This window comes from Helianthus annuus, chromosome 10 (assembly GCF_002127325.2).
Source record: "Helianthus annuus cultivar XRQ/B chromosome 10, HanXRQr2.0-SUNRISE, whole genome shotgun sequence".
Classification (NCBI taxonomy): domain Eukaryota; kingdom Viridiplantae; phylum Streptophyta; class Magnoliopsida; order Asterales; family Asteraceae; genus Helianthus; species Helianthus annuus.
The window spans coordinates 59,488,047-59,507,476 of NC_035442.2; the positions used below are offsets into that span (position 1 = coordinate 59,488,047).

The following is a 19,430-nucleotide window of genomic DNA, read 5'->3' on the forward strand; positions in this document are numbered from 1 at the left end:
TCAGACTACTTAATCGAGGGTAACGTCACCTCCAAAAGAGGGGCCTACCATAATTTGCATTAATAACTTAATTAATTATCTTTCAATAATCCGACCCTTTAGGATTGTATCCTTGCTGACTCAAGCTACTGGGTTGAGGGTAACGTCGCCTTCAAAAGAGGGGCCTACAACAATAACTAAGATAATCTCTTAAACAAGTGCAAAAGTGCGAAAACAATCAAAGGTTATATTAACACACGAGTCGGATCCAAGTGATTCATCTTGTCTATCTGTTTTTATTTTTATTTTATTTTTTCAGCATTTAGTTAGTTTTATTTTCTTAGTTTAAAAACTTTTTTTCTAACATTTTGATTTGATTAGACGTTGAGGATAAACCGGTACTAAAAGCTCTTGTGTCCTTGGACGACCTCGGTATCTTACCAACACTATACTACGTCCACGATGGGTGCACTTGCCCATATGTGTGTTTAGTATTAGTAAATATCGTGTTTTATAAATTTAAAACTTGGCTAAATTGTAAAAAGGGCTTAAAATATATACCTAAAACATATTACACTAAACAACGCATCAAGTTTTTGGCGCCGTTGCCGGAGACACAAGGATTTTAAGAAAGTTAGGAATCAACGGCCTAATCATTTTTTTATTTTATTTTTATTTTTTTAGGATTTTCTTAGTTTTTTCAGCTTCTGCAGAGCTCAGCACGGGCCGTGCCTGGTCGGACACGGGCCGTGCCCAGCAGTGTTACTGGCAGTTTTTAGTTTTTCGAGTTACAGAAGGCTGACCACGGGGCCGTGTCGGTGCAACACGGGGCCCTGTCCAACTCTCCAGTAACAGGGGTCCGGAAAACAATCACTGTAACTCCGACCACGGGCCGTGTTCATTGAGCACGGGGCCCTGGTGAACTTTCTAACCAACATTCTTTTCTTTTTTTGTTGCAGGACTTGGAACCAGACGCCACCTCTACGTAGTGCATGAGCTCCAGTTCTAATAAAGACATAAAAGAACCTCTCGAAGAACCCGAACACTTTCTCAGAAAAAGACTAAAAGCCAAAAACCAAGAGAAAGTGTCTGGGAACCACCTTCCAATGGCTGACCAACGTACCCTCATGGATTATCTACGACCCACCGTAGGTAATCTCGGCGCCGCTATCAATGCACCGAATGTCAAAGCCAATAACTTCGAACTTCGGCCACATTTGATACAGATGCTTCAAAACTCTAAAACCTTCCATGGGCTTGCGGACGAGGATCCCCATCTACATATTTCTAACTTCTTAGAAATATGTGATACCTTTCGGATCAATGGAGCATCAAATGACGCTATCCTCCTCCGAATTTTTCCCTTTTCACTAAAAGACCGAGCAAAAGCTTGGCTTAACGCCCTCCCAGCTGGATCGGTAAACACCTGGGATGAACTAGCCCAAAAATTTCTATATAAGTATTTCCCTCCCGCTAAAACGGCTAAATTAATGACTGAAATTAATACATATTCACAAGAGGACGGGGAATCCTTATATAAAACTTGGGAAAGGTTCAAGGAGCTATTGCGAAAGTGTCCACATCACGGCCTTGCGATATGGCAACAAGTATCCACTTTCTATAATGGGTTGTTGCCACACACAAGGCAAACACTTGACTCTAGCTCCGGGGGACTTTCAGGTAATCGCCGCCCGCATGAAATATATAATCAAATTGAGGAAATTGCTCAAACCAATTTTCAGTGGCACACTCCCCGAGGCAATAAATCTATTGCCCCGGGCGCCCATAAGGTTGATGAAGGCACTTCTTTACAAGCCCAAATTGAGGCCCTTTCTTCAAAAATTAAAAAGTTGCAAATGACAAAAAAGGTCTCGGTTATGGCTTGTGAAGGGTGTGGTGGGCCACATGAAAATTGGAGTTGTATGAAAGAAACAGACGATCAACAAGAATCGGTAAACTACATTGATAATAGACCTAGGCCGTCGGGTCCTCCAACGGGCACCTACAACCAAGGATGGCGAAATCACCCTAACCTTGGTTGGAGAGAACCCGGCAATGGTAGTAACCAACAAAGCGTAAACCAACGAACAAACTTTCAACAACCAAGAAATGAGTCACAAAATTTCCCTCAACAACAAGGTGGACGAGAAAGGCTTGAAGATACTATATCTCGCCTCATCTCCGACACTGAAAAGAAAAACTCGGATACGTTTCTACAATTAGAATCAAATTTTAGAAATCAACAAGCTAGTATTCAAAACATCGAAAAACAAATAAGTCAACTAGCCCAAAATTTCTCCAAGAGACCACAAGGCGCGTTACCAAGCAATACCGAAACAAACCCAAAGGCACAAGTTCATCTCATAACACTACGGAACCGCACCGTGGGTCCTAAGGAAGGCTCGCCGCCTACCGAGGAGACCACAACACCGCCCCAACAAGAGAAGGGTTCTCCTCCCTCACCAGAGCCTACCAAGGCTCCTCGAGTTCCGTACCCCGGTAGGTTAATCCGTCAAAAGACCAATGAGCAATTCGCAAAATTTGAAAGTCTACTAAAACAATTGCATGTCAACATTCCTTTCATTGATGTCCTAACCCAAATGCCTAAATACTCTAATTTCATGAGGGACTTCCTCACTCATAAAAGGAAAATTGAAACATTGCAATTAGTTAACTTAGGCGAAGAATGCTCTGCCCTCGTACTCAACAAACTCCCCCAAAAGAAAATTGATCCCGGAAGCTTCACAATTCCTTGCTCGATCGGGGACTCCCCCGTTCGTAATGCACTAGCCGACCTTGGGGCTAGCATTAACCTCATGCCCTCATCAATGTTCAAAAGACTCGGCCTAGGAATAACGAGTCCTACAAAAATGAGCATACAACTTGCTGATCGATCCGTCAAATTCCCGCAAGGTGTCACTGAAAATCTCCTAGTCAAGGTCGACAATTTCGTCTACCTGGCCGACTTTGTCATACTTGATATGGAAGAAGACACCGAAGTCCCCCTCATACTAGGGAGACCATTTCTCGCCACCGCACAAGCAGTGGTGGACATGAATGACGGAACACTCACTTTAAAATATGGGGATAATGAAGTAAAATTCGGGGTTGGGAAGAGAATAGAGGACGATGACCCGGTCAATTACATGAAGGTTATTGATTCGAGTTTGGATGATGCTCTCCGACGGTGCAACATGGGATGCAAAACATCCCGCTCGGAAAACATATAACCTCGCCTTGGGTCTAGCCAATGACCCTTATAAACGTGGCGCACCACGGAGGCATTCCGCGGAACTATCCTTAGTTTAGTTTAATCTTTTAATTTTAACTAGTCGTTTACCCGCGCGATGCGGCGGGAAACATATCACTTAGGTTTAGGTTGGTGAGTTTAGGGCTATGTACGGGGCGGTTCGGTTTTGAGCCATAACCAAAACCAAATTCGCGATGAAACGGAAAACACAACACTTGTTAGTAATTCTTTCTAAGGGTCAAACATCGCAATACGATACTCGTTTTTTGTTAGTTTATTGATCATCTCTTGATACTCGTTTCAACCAACCCGTAACCCGCCAACCCATTAACACGATACGATTAAAGTTTAATCATTTTTTACAATGTATTTTCAGTGCTTTTACTTTTACCATTTGATGTAATCAACTTACATTTTGGTATGCCTATATGATTATAAAATAGATTACACAAATATAGTACTATGGGAGTTAGGACGGGGTTGGGTTATATATAGATTACACCAATTTTTTTTAAATAGATTACACTAATTTTGCCCCATATTATATATAAATTACAAAAATAGTCCTTTTTATTCGAGTTAGGACGAGGTAGGGTTAACCAAATCCTTTTTTAGTGAAAGATATATTGGGCGTCGAGTTAATCGGGTAGAACCAAGCTAATATTTAAATGTCTGCTTTCCAGATAGAAGTAAAAAAAAGTGGGAAATATTTAAAAAAAATTATACCAAATATAATTACCGTGTGGAGCATTTATTTTAGAAGTCCAAATTATCTTATTATAAAATCAACATTCATTTGTTCATAAATAAACTCTAAACACGGAGGTCCAGTTTATTAATTATAACATGACTTTCATTTTCAAATTTCTTATTGGTATAATTATAACATAACCCAGCCAACATCCATTTGCTAGCATGGTACCGTTCCATATCCAAGGTCCTAAATCTAACCATCATCCAACAGCAATCAAATGACCCATATCAACAAGAAGCACCAATGCCCCAAACCCAAAACAGATACGTAATTTTAAATAATTTAATGGCGCCCTTATACATTCCCATGATCTCGTAACCGACTCGTGTCGACCCAGTTGACCAGACTCAAATGTTGACCAGACACTGTTGACATAGTTGACCAGTTTGCCTGCGACCCGAAATTTATGATGAAACTTCCATAACAGCCACCAATCATCATCGTTTAACTCTCGAACTGACACCAACCCCCATTCATATCAAAACAGGCCGATGCTTTTTGTATTCACTTTCAATGCAGAATGTAAACTGGTTAACAATACGAAAAAACAATTATAAAACATGTGTAAAGTGACAATCCATTTGAAAACCAAACTGATCAATGTTATAAAATATTTCTTAGAACACACCTGAACATTAAATGATATAATATCACAACAATCAAACCTTTTTTATCATGAATCAGAACTATATTAGTGAAAACATTCAATCCTTCATACACATCTACACCTGATCCAAAGTTCACTATTCATAAAATAAATTACCAGTTACTCTCAACCACAGAATAGTTGAATCCTTTCTAAACCTAACCACAAAATCTTTTATGCATGTCTTCTCAACAACTACTCAAGTTCCTTTTATCAATCTATCTCACTTTCACAGGAAAGAATCACCATTACACAACTAAACCAGTAACCCTAGTTTGGACTTATCCAACTAAAAACAATTTTTTAATGAACTCCCTAACAATCACAAACAAAATATCCAAACAATAGACATTTCAAGAACAATTCAAGCTCAAATTCTATCATATTTCTATAATTATAAATTAACGAATTAGTTCGGGTGACCAAGACATTGACTCTTTTGACCAAGCTAGACCGCAGTAGCACCACTATAGCCACCATTCGATCAGACTAATTCGTTCGAGTTTTGAATTTTTCGGTTGAGTCTCGGTGTGTCATTTGAGAATTTCGGACAGTTTCGGTTTATTTCGCTGTGTGTATTTCGCAACTGTAAACGCGCCGTTAAACGGCTGCAAACACGGCAGCAAATGGGTGCAAAAACGCAGCCATTGCTATATCTTTAACAACGTGTTTACGGCTGCAAACGCATCAAAAAACGGGTGTAAAAACGCCGCCGTTTGCTGCTGCGTTTTCAGCCGTAAACGCGTCGTTAAACGGCTGCAAACACGGTAAATTACTCATTCATTCCCGGTCTCTAATAAAACCGTAATGAACTCCACAATCTGCAATAAGAAGATACATCAAAAGTCGAGAAAACTAAAATTTCTTTCATTATTGTTACAATGTTATATTTTCATGGTTCAGGTTTACTAACCTTTAAACAATCCTTCCCTAGAGGAGGCTTTAACTGGCCATACGTAGTTGGCAAAACTTTCTCATCAAGTGAGACGTTTTGAAACTTGCAACCACCTATGTAAACTAAACCGACTATTTAGCCTTTTTTGAAAAGAAATCACAATGCCAACATTCATCTATTATGTTTATTTAATTTTTAGCAAGTACTACACATATTAGAACTACACACTACCTAGTAGAAACTAATTCATTCATTTGTAATATGCATTCCATAATTATCATAAAATAACTCCAATCTAATCTAATCTTCATAATCACGACCCGATTAGACAAAGAGACTAACTTAAAATCAAAAGCTCAAAATGTTAAATTTCAATTTAAATCAATAAAAAAACATGACATTATTTTTGGTTGGAACCAAAATGACGGGTTTTTAAAATAGAACCCATTCAGACCGTTATTTCCTACAGCCAAATCCAACCCACGAATGTATAATTTTCGTATTAGTCATTTACATCAAAATCGTACCCCAACCAAATTAACAATTGTCTAAAATAGTGTGTTTTAACTTGTGTCCATTTGGTCGAAACTCATTCCGACTTGTACCCATTTGGTCAAAACTCATTCTGACCCGAACTCTACATGACTGGTTATCCTGCCCAACCCACCCATTTTACCAAGTATACAGAATACAAAATCAAAAACTGATTGTTAATGTTTTTTTAACCGACCATTCATCCTAGCATTTGTATTATAAGCCAATACAACATATAGGGTTACTCTTAATGAGGCCAAGATCCACCTGCAAAAAAGCAAAAACAGAATCACACCACCGGTTTTTCATTATTTGTAACAGATTAATGCAATAGTGCATACCTTGTGACCGAAGAGATCTCGGTTGTTATCAATGCCATTAAGCATCATAGTTGGCCTGGTGTATATTTCCTTGCTCAGCTCAGTGTACGGATTGTAAGCCGGCTGCACTTTTGGAGATACAAACAAGATCAGCAGTACATAAAAACTACAAGTTCAAAAACAAACCCATTAAATTAAACCAGCAATCTTCCAGTTTTGAATCACAAACTTTGGGCTTTCGATTCATTCATAAATAATTTGAGAAAAACAAGCAAATGTAACTAAAACTTTAAATTAAAACACAAATTAGGGCTCGGAAATCACAGTAATTGGTGCAAGATTAGATACCTGTACCTTTAGAAATAGAACCCGCTTGAAACTTAGGGTAGAAAACTACACCAATAGTGGCCCTAACTATATCCTTCATCAAGAGCATTGCACGTCATCTTAACGTGCACCCTGAAATCAACAATTAATCAATTCAGAACGAAACTAATGACAAATAAAGATGGGCATATGAAGTTAACAGACCTGCTAAAGCGGAGAGCTGGATCATCATATCCTTCAACATACAAGAAATCACACCTCAAGTGAACCTAATGCCACAATCATCCACTAAACAACTTAAAAAATCAAAAATTTCGAAAACAAATTAGAAGATTCGTAAAACAATATAGGGTTTACAACCATAAAAACTCAGATCTGCAAAGTTTTGCTTGTCATCTCCATCACTCCATCTTCATCTACAACAAAACAACCTAAAACGTCAAAAGTTAACGGTAGCACGGTAGATCTGAGAAAAGTTTCAGCAGAAAATAGAAAAAACCTACCTGATTTGCATCTTCATCCACCGATTGCAACCATACAGAAGCAAACCTATCAGATCCGGGCTTGTCATATTCCCTAGCTCTGCTTGTTTCCTGCAAAGTTATTAGAGAAAGAAAAAGTGTTAGATCTGCAAAGTTTTGCTTGCCATCTTCATCTACAGCAAAACAACCAAAAATGTCAAAAATTAAGGTTACCCGGTAGGTCTGAGAAAACCTTCCGTAGAAAATAGAAAAAAACTACCTGATTTCAATTACACCGAAGCTTCATCATTCTTATTGACGCCAGAATGTTTTTGTACCGTTGTTCTTGAATGTAGCTAAAAACTCAGATCTGCAAGACTTCATCCTTCTGGCTTGTGTATCTCCACCGCTCTATCTTCATCTACAACAAAACAACAAAAAACCCTAAAAGTCGATGATGGTCCGGTAGATCTAAGAAAACATTCAGCGGAAAAAACTACCTGGATCTTTTTTCCACCGACTGCAACTACACCGAAGCTTCATCTCTCTGATTTCATAAGAACGTGTGTTTGTACAGGTGGAGGCGGCTTGCGATTTTAGGGTTTTTGGAAAATGGAGAGAGAAGGGGGAAGGAAGATGGGGCGGATAATGAGGATGCATTATGAATGAACCCTAAACGCAATAGGTATCCCTTGTATTTTTTAGTATAGAAGGGTATAATAGGAAAGTGATGTTTTCTGGTGCTTAAAAGACTTGTACAGCATGCTTTATGGGTGTTTTAAGGAAATTTCAAGGACCTTAAGAAGTCCTTTGGATATGTATATTATATATAGTATAGATTTGCAGAAATAAAACACACTCGGGATGGTCAAGGATAGCAAGGGAAACAAGAAACATGGCCCATGCATGAAAACAGGGCCATCCGACAACAATTTCTTCATTACAGTAAGCTCAGCACGGACCATGCCCAGCCAACACGGCCCCGTGCTGAACATCCTACAGAAAATCGCCCAATTCAGGTAACTGGACACGGGCCGTGTTCACTGAACACGCCCCCGTGTCCAGGCTTCTGTTTCTTTTCTTTAATTTTTGTCACTGGCACCTGAACACGGGGCCGTGCCCGGTCACCACGGGGCCGTGTCCAGACTGCCAGTAACATAAAATTTTGCTTTTAACACCATTTTACACATTCAATTAACCTAAAAATTTATTTCTGGGACACATTGAGAACAATGTGTAATTTAAGTGTGGGGGGAAGCTAAAACCTTGAATTTTGCAAGTCCTAATAACAAGTCTTACACAAAACTCTATTGGAACCGCTAATCACCCCAAATTTTTCAAAATTTTCATTTTTTTTACTTGTCTAAGTTTAAGTTGGGAATTCTAAGTCTAACAAGGTTATATTTTTATAAGTTTACAACCGATAGCGTCGTGATAAAAAGAACCAACATAAGAAAATTATGAAACGGCATGACAAGCTTAGTTAAAATTTGATTATATATACTTAATCACATAAAAACCCATTCCCACAAAAGTGAGCTTTGAGCCTTTATTGAGCATACAAATATACATCTTTACGTTAAATGCTCATTTTTCGTTTCTTGTGTGAATAGCCGCTTGGTTCTTACGACTCTAGAACTTGCCACGACAATTCATTCCCGGTCCTTAGCAACTTAAACCCAAGTAAGTAAATGATGGAGGCATTAGGACTAACCCTTTTTCTTTCAACACCATTATTTTTATTTTTCTTTTCACCTACCCAAAAATTCCCCCTAATTAACCCCTTTGAGCCTAAACCTTTTCATTTCTTAACCCAAAACCCTTTTTACCCACCAAAAACCCTTTTTATTTTTACCTTTTATTTTAGTAACAAGCTCGGTTTTCGTGTGACTATGAAAAAAAAATATATGGTGATGAAGTTGAAAATAAACAAACAAAGCTCCTCAAACAAAAGCTTGTTTGAATAAATACTTCACTAAAAGTAGAAAGCCACAAAAACAAAATGTTTTACGAAAACCGACGCTTTTTACGCCTTTCGCCCTTTTCTACTAACTACTAACCCAACTACCCACCTTTAGCCCAAGCCTAACCCTTCACCCAAAAAGTCCTCTTGATATTTACAAAGGTATAAAGTTAAAAAGGAGGAGGATTGATTGCTTGGCAAGCTTATGGTAGGAATAAGTTTCATGCCGCTCTCGAGTGATTCACTAAAAACACACCTTCGGTCGAGTGTGAGTGATTTCCCCCGTGAGGTATGTGAACTTGTATATAAATGAAATTTTAAAAAGGTATGTTATGTCCTAATAAATAATTTATTTTATGAAATGTTTTTAATAAATCATGACGAATATGATTGTAAATAAATAAAAATAAAACCTAAACAATCTTGGAAAATCCCGACACTCTATGACAAGCCCAAAACCTTCTCTTCTACCCATTCCATTTGGGAGTGAATAAAGCCACATTATAAAGAGTTTTGCTTGAGGACAAGCAAAGATTCAAGTGTGGGGGTATTTGATATGCGCAAAATGCAACATATAAATTATATCAATTGTGGCATAAAACTAATCCTTTTTTAGTATTAATGTTGGAAAAAGTGTGTTTTTGTCTTCCTTTTGTATTTTCAGGATTAAATGAGCTCAAATTAACAAAAGAAGCAAAAAGACAACAAAATCTAACATAAATACAAGAAAAGGAACAAAAGTGGATTGCCCGACCCCTCGACAGCATCCTCCCAAGCAAAACAGAGAAGGCAGAAGACTGAACACGCCCCGTGCTCAGGGGCCGTGCCCAAGAAGCAGCAGAAAAGACAAACCTGTAGAAGCTTCTATTGCTCACCACGGGGCCGTGCCCAGTGAACACGGGGGCGTGCCCAAAGTACTGCAGGCGCATTTATTGTAATTGCAAATTACAATTAATGAAGAAAGAGAGTGTCAGACGGGCACGGGGCCGTGCCCAGCGGACACGGGACCGTGCCCAGGCTTCTGTTCAGCCTATAAATAGGAGTGCTTGGAGCCATTTCAACTCATCCCTTGGCACCCCCACCTCTCTCACACTTCACCCACCACCCACCACCACCATAACACCATCATCCACCACCATCATCCATTGTCCATCATAGAGTGTGTGAGTCGTCTCGGGATCCAAGATTGATCGTAAGAGTTCTTGACAATCAAGGCCATGTTTGCCTAAGTCTCTTACATCACTTGGTGAAGACAAGTGTTTAGTATAATACTTTTTATTTTTAATCTTTTGAACTTCTTAATTGGTTTTGTATTAATGACTTTAATAACTAGTTTCTTATGTTAAAGGTGATTCTTCCTTATCGTTTGTCCGTGGTGTCTTGGCATTATTTTACTGTCTATATAAAATAAAAGATTTTCACCATTCATATCTCCACGGTCTATATGGAGGTATGTTGGCTACCTGGTCGGGGGTTAAGGGAACGGTTTGGTAAGAGTCTTGCCCTTGTTCAGCGTTTAGAGGTCCTGCAAGGGACCTGGGTCAAATTTAGTAGGATCTCCTTCAATACCCAAAGGTATTGGATGGCGGGGATCCAAACTCTTTGACCCCCTCATAAGTTAACTACTTTTAATACTATAACCCGGCTATTTAGGACTGTATCCCTGCTGACTCAGACTACTTAGTCGAGGGTAACGTCACCTCCAAAAGAGGGGCCTACCATAATTTGCATTAATAACTTAATTAATTATCTTTCAATAATCCGACCCTTTAGGATTGTATCCTTGCTGACTCAAACTACTGGGTTGAGGGTAACGTCGCCTTCAAAAGAGGTGCCTACTACAATAACTAAGATAATCTCTTAAACAAGTGCAAAAGTGCGAAAATAATCAAAGGTTATACTAACACACGAGTTGGATCCAAGTGATTCATCTTGTCTATCTGTTTTTATTTTTATTTTATTTTTTTCAGCATTTAGTTAGTTTTATTTTCTTAGTTTAAAAACCTTTTTTCTAACATTTTGATTTGATTAGACGTTGAGGATAAATCGGTACTAAAAGCTCTTGTGTCCTTGGACGACCTCGGTATCTTACCAACACTATACTACGTCCACGATGGGTGCACTTGCCCATATGTGTGTTTAGTGTTAGTAAATATCGTGTTTTATAAATTTAAAACTTGGCTAAATTGTTAAAAGGGCTTAAAATATATACCTAAAACATATTACACTAAACAACGCATCAATCTGTCTGCATTATTACTTTGCATCTGAAACGCTTGTTCCATTGGATTGTCATCATATTGTTTTAATCTCAGTTCATGAGACTGTAAGATGCCAAGTAATTCTTCGGTGGTGATCACAGTTAGATCCTTGGATTCTTCTATCGCTATAACTAATGCCTCATACTTTCGGGTTAAACTCCAAAGAATCTTCTCTATTACTCTTTGTTCTGTTATATTTTCTTCATTCATACGGAACTGATTTACTAAAATCATAATCCTATTCATATAATCTTCTATCGTTTCGTTTTCTCTCATTCTTAAGGCATCAAACTCGCATCTTAGGGTTTGAAGTTTTACCGTTTTCACTCTGTGTTCTCCTTTGTACGCTTTATGTAAGACATCCCATGCTTCCTTCGAAGTCTTGCACGTTGCAATTCTTTCGAATATAATTTCACTAACCGCCTGGAATATTATGTGAAGAGCCTTCCTGTCCTTTTTTACTTTTTCTTTATGAACATTTCGATCACTTTCTGATGCTTGATTTGGAAGATCGTTGTAGCCTTCTTCAACAATCATCCACAGATCTTGTGATTCCAGTAACACCTTCATTTGAATGTGCCAATGATAGTAATTTTGTCCCTGTAATTTTGGAACTTGGGTTTGAAGGCCTCCATGCACCGTGGTCATGTTTGAAATTGATTTCCTCTTCTAATTGTGATCTTTAATCTTCGTCGAATGAATTCTGTGATTTAAGAATCAGATCTTTGTGGCTCTGATACCACTTTGTTGAATCTGTGTTTGTGATGTGAACTAGGGTTTTGGGGATGTATTGTTCGTTGTTATTCGAATTGGTAAAGAATAAATGTATGGTTACATAATACATATATACACTTCCGGTTATTATCATAATCGTCCCTAAACTATTGTCTAACATAATAATACTAATAATAATTATAACATAATATCTAGCTTATATATATATATATATATTATATTATCTAATAAGAGTGAAAACTATTGTTGTATGCACGTAAGTGGGAATCCCATTTTTATAAAAGTCAATGACCATGATATAAACATGTCTTCAGCTAGTTTTGACAGTTTGAGGATGATAAGATGTGATCAAAGTCGGTCTAGTACCTGGTTCTTCTAGAAATCTTACAAAATATTGGAATTGTATCACCTTGATCGGGAACAATGTTCAATGGCACACCATGTCTCCGTATATCACCTCGCCAAAATATATGTTGGTCATCTTATGTAATACACATTGCCCAAAAGTGGGCGTTTATTTGTCTGGATTTCCATAAGAAGGGCTTATTGTGGTGAAATTCATTGAGGCTTTAAGTTTTGTTAAGAGTCCTTCTTCATTACCAACCGGTGCACATTATATATTATCAATTTTGGTACTATGAAAGACTGGCTACCACACAATATTTTGCTCCAAGTCTAGATCATTGCTCGACTGGGCCTATCATTGCTTATGGTTATATATCTATATAAGTGTATGTTCAAAATGACTTACTGTATTGGAGGTCTCACAAGTTGTAAGCCTGGGATAGTTAATTTTGATTGAGTTTCAGGATATCTATTTATGTATACTCATCCTATCTCATCTTAATGGATACATAAAAATATACAACCTTTTTTTTCAAAGCCTTGGTGTTAATCACTTCCTTTTCTTATGTATGATCTTGATTTATCATATATCTTTTACGAAGAAAATGTAGTTGTTCCTTTTTGCTATGTTCTAACATTACAAAAGAAACCGTTTGGAAAAGCTAAATTGATAATTGGGTTGTGGTTACCGATTTCTACATGTTACATTACAATGGGATAGGATCAAGCCGGGCAACAGGGATACAAACCAAAGGGTTTGCTCTAGGAAGTGTGATCCCAAGTCCCTCTTCCATATCAACACTAGAAAGATTTCCATCTTCCCCAGCCTTCCAATCAAAGCACTGAATCATAGAACCAAGTGTTGTTTGTATCACTTGCAATGCCAATGAAGTTCCAGGACACATTCTCCTCCCACTACCAAATGGTAACATGTGAAAATGTTGTCCTCTCACATCCAAGTTGTGTTGTTCAAAACGTTCAGGCCTAAATTCAAGTGGGTTTTCCCAATGGTTTGGGTCTCTGCCGAGTGCCCAAACATTGATGAAAATAGTAGTGTTTGCTGGAATATGGTAACCAGCCACTGTACAATCTTCTGTTGACTGTCTTAATATCATCGGGCCTGTAGAGTGGAGTCGTAGTGTTTCCTTGACAATCGCTTGGAGGTATGGAAGGTTTGGTATATCTGTTTCTTGTAAAAGTCGTTTTTTTCCAATCACTTGATCGATTTCTTCTACTGCTTTTTTCAATATGTTTGGATGGTTGATGAGTTCTGCTAGTGCCCATTCTACTGTGATCGCCGAAGTGTCTGTTCCAGCCGCAAATATATCCTGTAATGACGAATACATTTAGTATTTTAACATACAAGCACCGACTTATATTTGAGATATGGACGAATAATTTTACCAGAATGAAGGCTTTAATGTTCTCTCTTGTCAACTTTATCTCCATGGTTTCATCTTCTGCTACATCTAGTAAAATGTTAAGCAAGTCCTTCGCTTTTCCTGACTCCTGCTTTCTTGATTCCACATGCTCTTTAATGATCCTTTCTATCAATCCATCAAATCTTCTACGAATATCCTTCAACCTTTTCCTAAACCCTTGAACATCTAGATTCTTAAAGATCCAGATGTAGTCCGAGAGGTTAAACTTACCGGTAATCTCGGCTATCTCAGTAACCAATTTCTTCATTTCCCCAGCCTCATCTTCATTCTCTGAACACCTTTCACTCATAAGCATTCTAGATATTACATTGTTTGACATCTTCACCAACTCCCCATCAAGATCCACCGCCTTCCCTATTTTGGCCTTTTGGAATAGTGACTTCATGAAACGATTAATCTCATCTTGTCTAACTGGAAGCAGCAAGTCAAGAGTTGTACCATTTAGGAGTTGTGACATGACTATCTTCTTCATGAATTTCCAATAAGATCCATATGGAGCAAAGGAGAAGTCTTGTGATCCATAAGTCAGGTACGCCACCGCTGAGTTTTGAGGTCGATCTAAATAGGCGTTTTCATATGTTTTAAGAAACTCTTTTGCCATTTCTGGTGAACAAGCCACCACACAAGGTACAGAACCCAGAAAGAGGCGAAAAACCGGTCCATAACGAAGTGAAAGTTTGTGAAAAGCCTGATGTGGTATTGGAGCAAGTAGGTGGAGATGTCCGATGATCGGTAGGGCAAATGGGCTTGGTGGAAGATGAGGTTTATCACTTTTAGATTTGAAATAAGTCCGAATCAAGATGGTGGAGATCAGCCATATGAGAAAGAGGAAGAGGTAGCCACTGAAATCAGGCATGGCTATTAGATGTTTTAAGATGATGTGCCCAAACAAGTAACAGAATGCACAAATTTATACAAAATAAAACCAAGTCTCCTTTACACGTTATAATGAATAAAATATGCACTAGATTTGGTGTTATTCTTCTATAAACAGATTCTTGCCGGCAATGACAATTGATGTTTATGGAATAAAGACCAAGTCTTATGTCAATGATTGTTGGTTGGAAATTTTCTTTCTATGTTTGGAGCTTTTCTACCCCGTCTCTAACAGGGTCCACAATGTTGTGTATAAAACAGTATTATTATGTCATTTTCTTACAATAAACTCTTACACATTTTAGTTCTCATATATTACATTATTATTCCATACATATTTTAGTTGGACGGACGACTTCTCCATATGCTAAGGACAAACCCAAAGATCCAACAAAGTGTTTGGTGTCCATATGTATTTGTGGGTGATGACTGTTGCCCAAGATCATTTACATGTTCCGATCATTATGCTCTGATTTGTGCAGGGACTCTGGAACACCAAACATGGACAAGAAACACACTCTAATATAGGTCAGATCCACATATAAATGTTGGTACAGGGGGTAATTATACCTTACCTGTGACGGTTATATAATCATTACTAACTAACAATAGGTCGGATCCTAAATCCCATTGCAGGTGTTGTAATTTTTTTAAACGGCCAACAGAATCAATCCCAAGCACTCTCGGGCACCCACTTGACCAAACGGAGTACTCCGAGAGTAACCCGAGTCCACCACCAATTCCGGGAAAACCTGATAACCTACCCGCCCGTAGGCACGACGGTGAAATTACTAGCAAAACCCGCTTGTCTCAAGAATCGAACCCAAATTTCTCTGGGTCTCTTATCATTGCCCACCAGTGCCTCACTCTGCGCCAAGTGAGAGTAGAACTTGCATCTCCCAAGAGAAATATAAGTCTTCCACCACTTGATCTAGAGATCATTGACTATTGCGGGTGCTATAATAATCTAGGTATTTTGTGAGTGCAACTCCCAACGCCTATGGTACAAGTTATAGCGGCTTTGTTAGTAATCGAAGGATAGATTTGACTTGGTATTAGTTTCTAAAGTATGAAAAGGACATTGATTTAAAATTTGATGTAGGTTGTAGCTATGGGAGCATTATTAAATTATGCACAACATAAAATAGTTAATGCAGTTATTACGATCCAACAAGTGAAATCCAACCACAAAAACTTGTCTTATATTTTATATTGGACTGATACTTCATGGCTCTAATATTCAACCAATATACAGTTTAAATATGTTTTAAAGTCGGACAGAATCATAACTAATTCAGAAATAAGAAAGTAAAACAACTATAACATTACTTTATACAAAGTTATTAACTTCATTGGTGTTAAATATGTTATAATAAGTTATGTCTTTCAAACCGCTCTTTTTCCCATGTTAAAGAATGTTAAAACCTCCCTTGCTTAACATGTTAACCTAGGCAAAAAATAATAAGAAATTAATACTATTTATCATTAATGCTTATTTTAGCTTAGAAGTTAATGAAATGGTATTAATATTTATTTTGTATTAGATTAAATATTTAACATTATAACAATTAGAAAAATGGTGGGTGAAGGTTAAACCATTTCCTTAAGCCGGTGGGTGTGGTGTATCGCCCCCTGCCACATCACCCCCATAGCGCTCCTAGCCCTTTCCCTAGGCGCCAAGGGGACGCCATCTCCTCTTCGCCATTATCTTAACTGGCGTTAAGGGTTGTGTAAAATTTCCATTTTTATATTAAAATAAAGTATATAAAACTTATATTATTAAACGAGTAGATCACGGGTAACTTGACTGCTAGAATTATGAGGTATCTAGACGAACATAGGAACCGTTTAAAAATGATAATAATAATACATTATAATTAACCTTACTCCGTTTTCAATGAAACTTAGATCAAAATGTAGATAAAAATATTTTCGTTCTAATGGCATATTTATCGTTTTATAAAACGTCATATTTTAAAAGTTATAAACAATAAATGAGTGAAGCAGCGGAATTAGTTATAATACATGTAATAATAAAATAAAATAATATTAAAATCAATATTAATGTAACTATACGTGTGCATATGAGAACAATTTGAAATTAATGAAAAGAAAGTGTACGTGTCCTACCACAATAAAAAAAAAAAGATTTTATGGCATTTCGTGGAACATCGAGATCAGATGGAATCTAAATTTCTCGTAGAGTAGCAGTAAAAAACTATTGGTCACATTTCATTTCATTCCCACTCTCTACTCTCTGATAAAATATATATCTTATTTTCTTAGTATTTCACCCCTAAATCCTACAAAATTCTGTCTCATTTTAAGTGTTTTAACCCCTGATTACGGATTCGATACTTTGCTCGATTGATCTTGAACTCAACAACTGATGCCAAAGCGCTGCCTTATAAAGGCTATGGTTTGTAAACTTAGTTGGGGTTCTGTCCCGTGATGTATATTTTTATTAAAAAGCTCAGGAGTTATACCCAAGATTATATCAGAAAACCAATAGTTAAACCTTAAAGTTACAAAGTGAGTCATTCTCTTTTTCTACAAAGTTATTTTACAAAACCCTAAATGTTTTCAGTTATACTTACAGTGATTAAGTCTTTCTATTATACAAAATACTGCCGGTATTATGGGGTTTTGTATACACTACTTGATAATCTTCACAATTGGACACAGGTAACCAATGTGTGATATGACCATAGTCACAAATCCGTCGAGTTACAAGTACTTGGAGTTTTTGGTTAGATATAAACATTGTAATCGCTCTTAATACTGTGAAATTATAACAAATTATATTTTTATAAAATGGAATGAACTCGCCAATATTTTTTGCTGATAAAATATTTTTAAACGCGTTTCATGTAATTTGCTGTAAAGATAATCATAGAAGCCAGCTATGGAGCACTGAAGGCTTAAATAAAGTGGCTATAAATACCTGAATAAAAGAAGAAATTTATAATTTTTAATTTGGGTTTATTCCTATAAAAAATATGTTTAATGAAATACGGGTTTTAGCCCATTTGTTTAATACTAAAGGTTGGTGTTTTATACACTCTGAAATTATTTCCTAACTACGATCCTGATAAAAAAATTTCCGCTGCGTATTTAATAAACACCGGTACCACCTGACTGGTTCACGACTCCCGCTTCCAGGGTAGGGTCGGGGGATGTGACAGGAGGTGGTATCAGAGCCAATGGTTTAAGCCATTTAGATGTTCTTTTAATACCTAAAACTTAAACAATTATGTTAGGAAACTATGTGAATAACTTCTGTGTTATTCTGTGTAGGTAAATGTTAATATTTATATTATGATTTTTATGTTTTGAGTTCACAGTATGAGTGACCAATATGATTAAATATATCAATAGGCTACCTAGGCAGGTGTATTATATTATATATAACTACAATTAGAAACTTTAGTTACATCCCTTCACTGAACATTGCGTCGGTTCCGATATGTGTACTTTTCTTCATTCAGATATGTAACCACCTCCTTTTAGAAGAAAAAAATTGTTAAATAATAAAATCAATTGTGTTATTTTTAATGTAAGTTAAATATTTTTACCGGAGCCTAATTAGTATATTCCTATATACTAGAGAAAGTGGTGTGATTTTTATTTATATTCCTATATTTATAACTACTTTAGTGTATTAAAATACTAGGGGTGAATTTTACCGGTAACTTACCTGTGGTTAACAGAAAAATATTTTTATGCTTAAGTTACCCATAAAATGAAAAAAAGAATTATTTGAACATAATTTTGTAAAGGAGAGGGTTCGTTAATCTTTCATTTTGAGTGTACATAAATTTATATAAGGTAAAAATTAATCACTAAAAACATATTTTATTATATATAGCTGATTAATAATTTAAATTAATTGTAACACCCCGAAAATGGGTTTGATAATCAAACTACGTTAATACTAAAAGACGGGTTTATTACCGTTAGTGGTAAAATTAACCCAGAAAATATTAGGATTTATTTAACTAAACCTAATATTTAATAAAAAGAAAAAAGAATGCTTTTGAGAAAAATAAAGTTTATAGAAGACCGAGTTAGCGAGACTAAAAATAAACTTAGTCAATAATTCCCCAAACCCACTAAATTAACTAGGAATGTTTAACCTAGTTAATTAGAGGGAATGTTATTGAGATTAAGTGGGTTGTGGCCTACTTAATAAACTAACCAAACATGAGGGGCCAAAGTGGATAAACTTGAAAGTTTATTTAATAAAAAGAATTTTGAAACAAAACACACACATCTGTGTGTTCTTTTCGATCAGAAGGAACTCCCCAGGAGTTCAAAACCGTAATCACAGCAAATCATCAAATTAAAGGCTCAAACGAAGTGTAAATTCACAATTGAAAGTGAATTAATGATCACCCAAGCCATGGGATCATAAGGTATGTAAAATTTTGATGATTCTTGAAGTTGTGAAATTTGATAAATCTCATAATCTGCGAATTATGGATAAATTATTGAAGATATGGCTGAATTATGATGTATAGTTGCTTAGAAACGAAACCCTATGTGAAAATTGTAACATTTGTGCTTGTAATCATTATGAACAGTTCAATTATCAATAAAACAATGTTATTTGATCCCAATGTTTGTTTGGTTATGTTTTACA

General features: G+C 36.7%; 1 protein-coding gene, 1 long non-coding RNA gene and 1 other non-coding gene across 3 annotated transcripts; all 3 read right to left on the reverse strand.

Annotated features, from left to right (window-relative positions):
• Positions 1-1,463: 1,463 nt before the first annotated feature.
• On the reverse strand, positions 1,464-1,570 carry LOC118483610. Its single transcript, XR_004870897.1, has one exon. It is a non-coding gene; the product is annotated as a small nucleolar RNA R71 (small nucleolar RNA).
• A 5,419-nt stretch (positions 1,571-6,989) lies between these two features.
• Positions 6,990-7,499, reverse strand: LOC118482987. The gene is made up of 3 exons (XR_004869422.1): positions 7,447-7,499; positions 7,209-7,298; positions 6,990-7,121 (listed from the first exon to the last, which is right to left on the reverse strand). It is a non-coding gene; the product is annotated as an uncharacterized LOC118482987 (long non-coding RNA).
• Positions 7,500-13,062: 5,563 nt separating this feature from the next.
• On the reverse strand, positions 13,063-14,768 carry LOC110884895 (cytochrome P450 93A3). The gene is made up of 2 exons (XM_022132598.2): positions 13,875-14,768; positions 13,063-13,798 (listed from the first exon to the last, which is right to left on the reverse strand). Exons 1-2 carry the CDS (start codon positions 14,766-14,768, stop codon positions 13,178-13,180), a joined length of 1,515 nt encoding a protein of 504 aa, XP_021988290.1. The 3' UTR covers positions 13,063-13,177.
• Between the last annotated feature and the right edge of the window lie 4,662 nt (positions 14,769-19,430).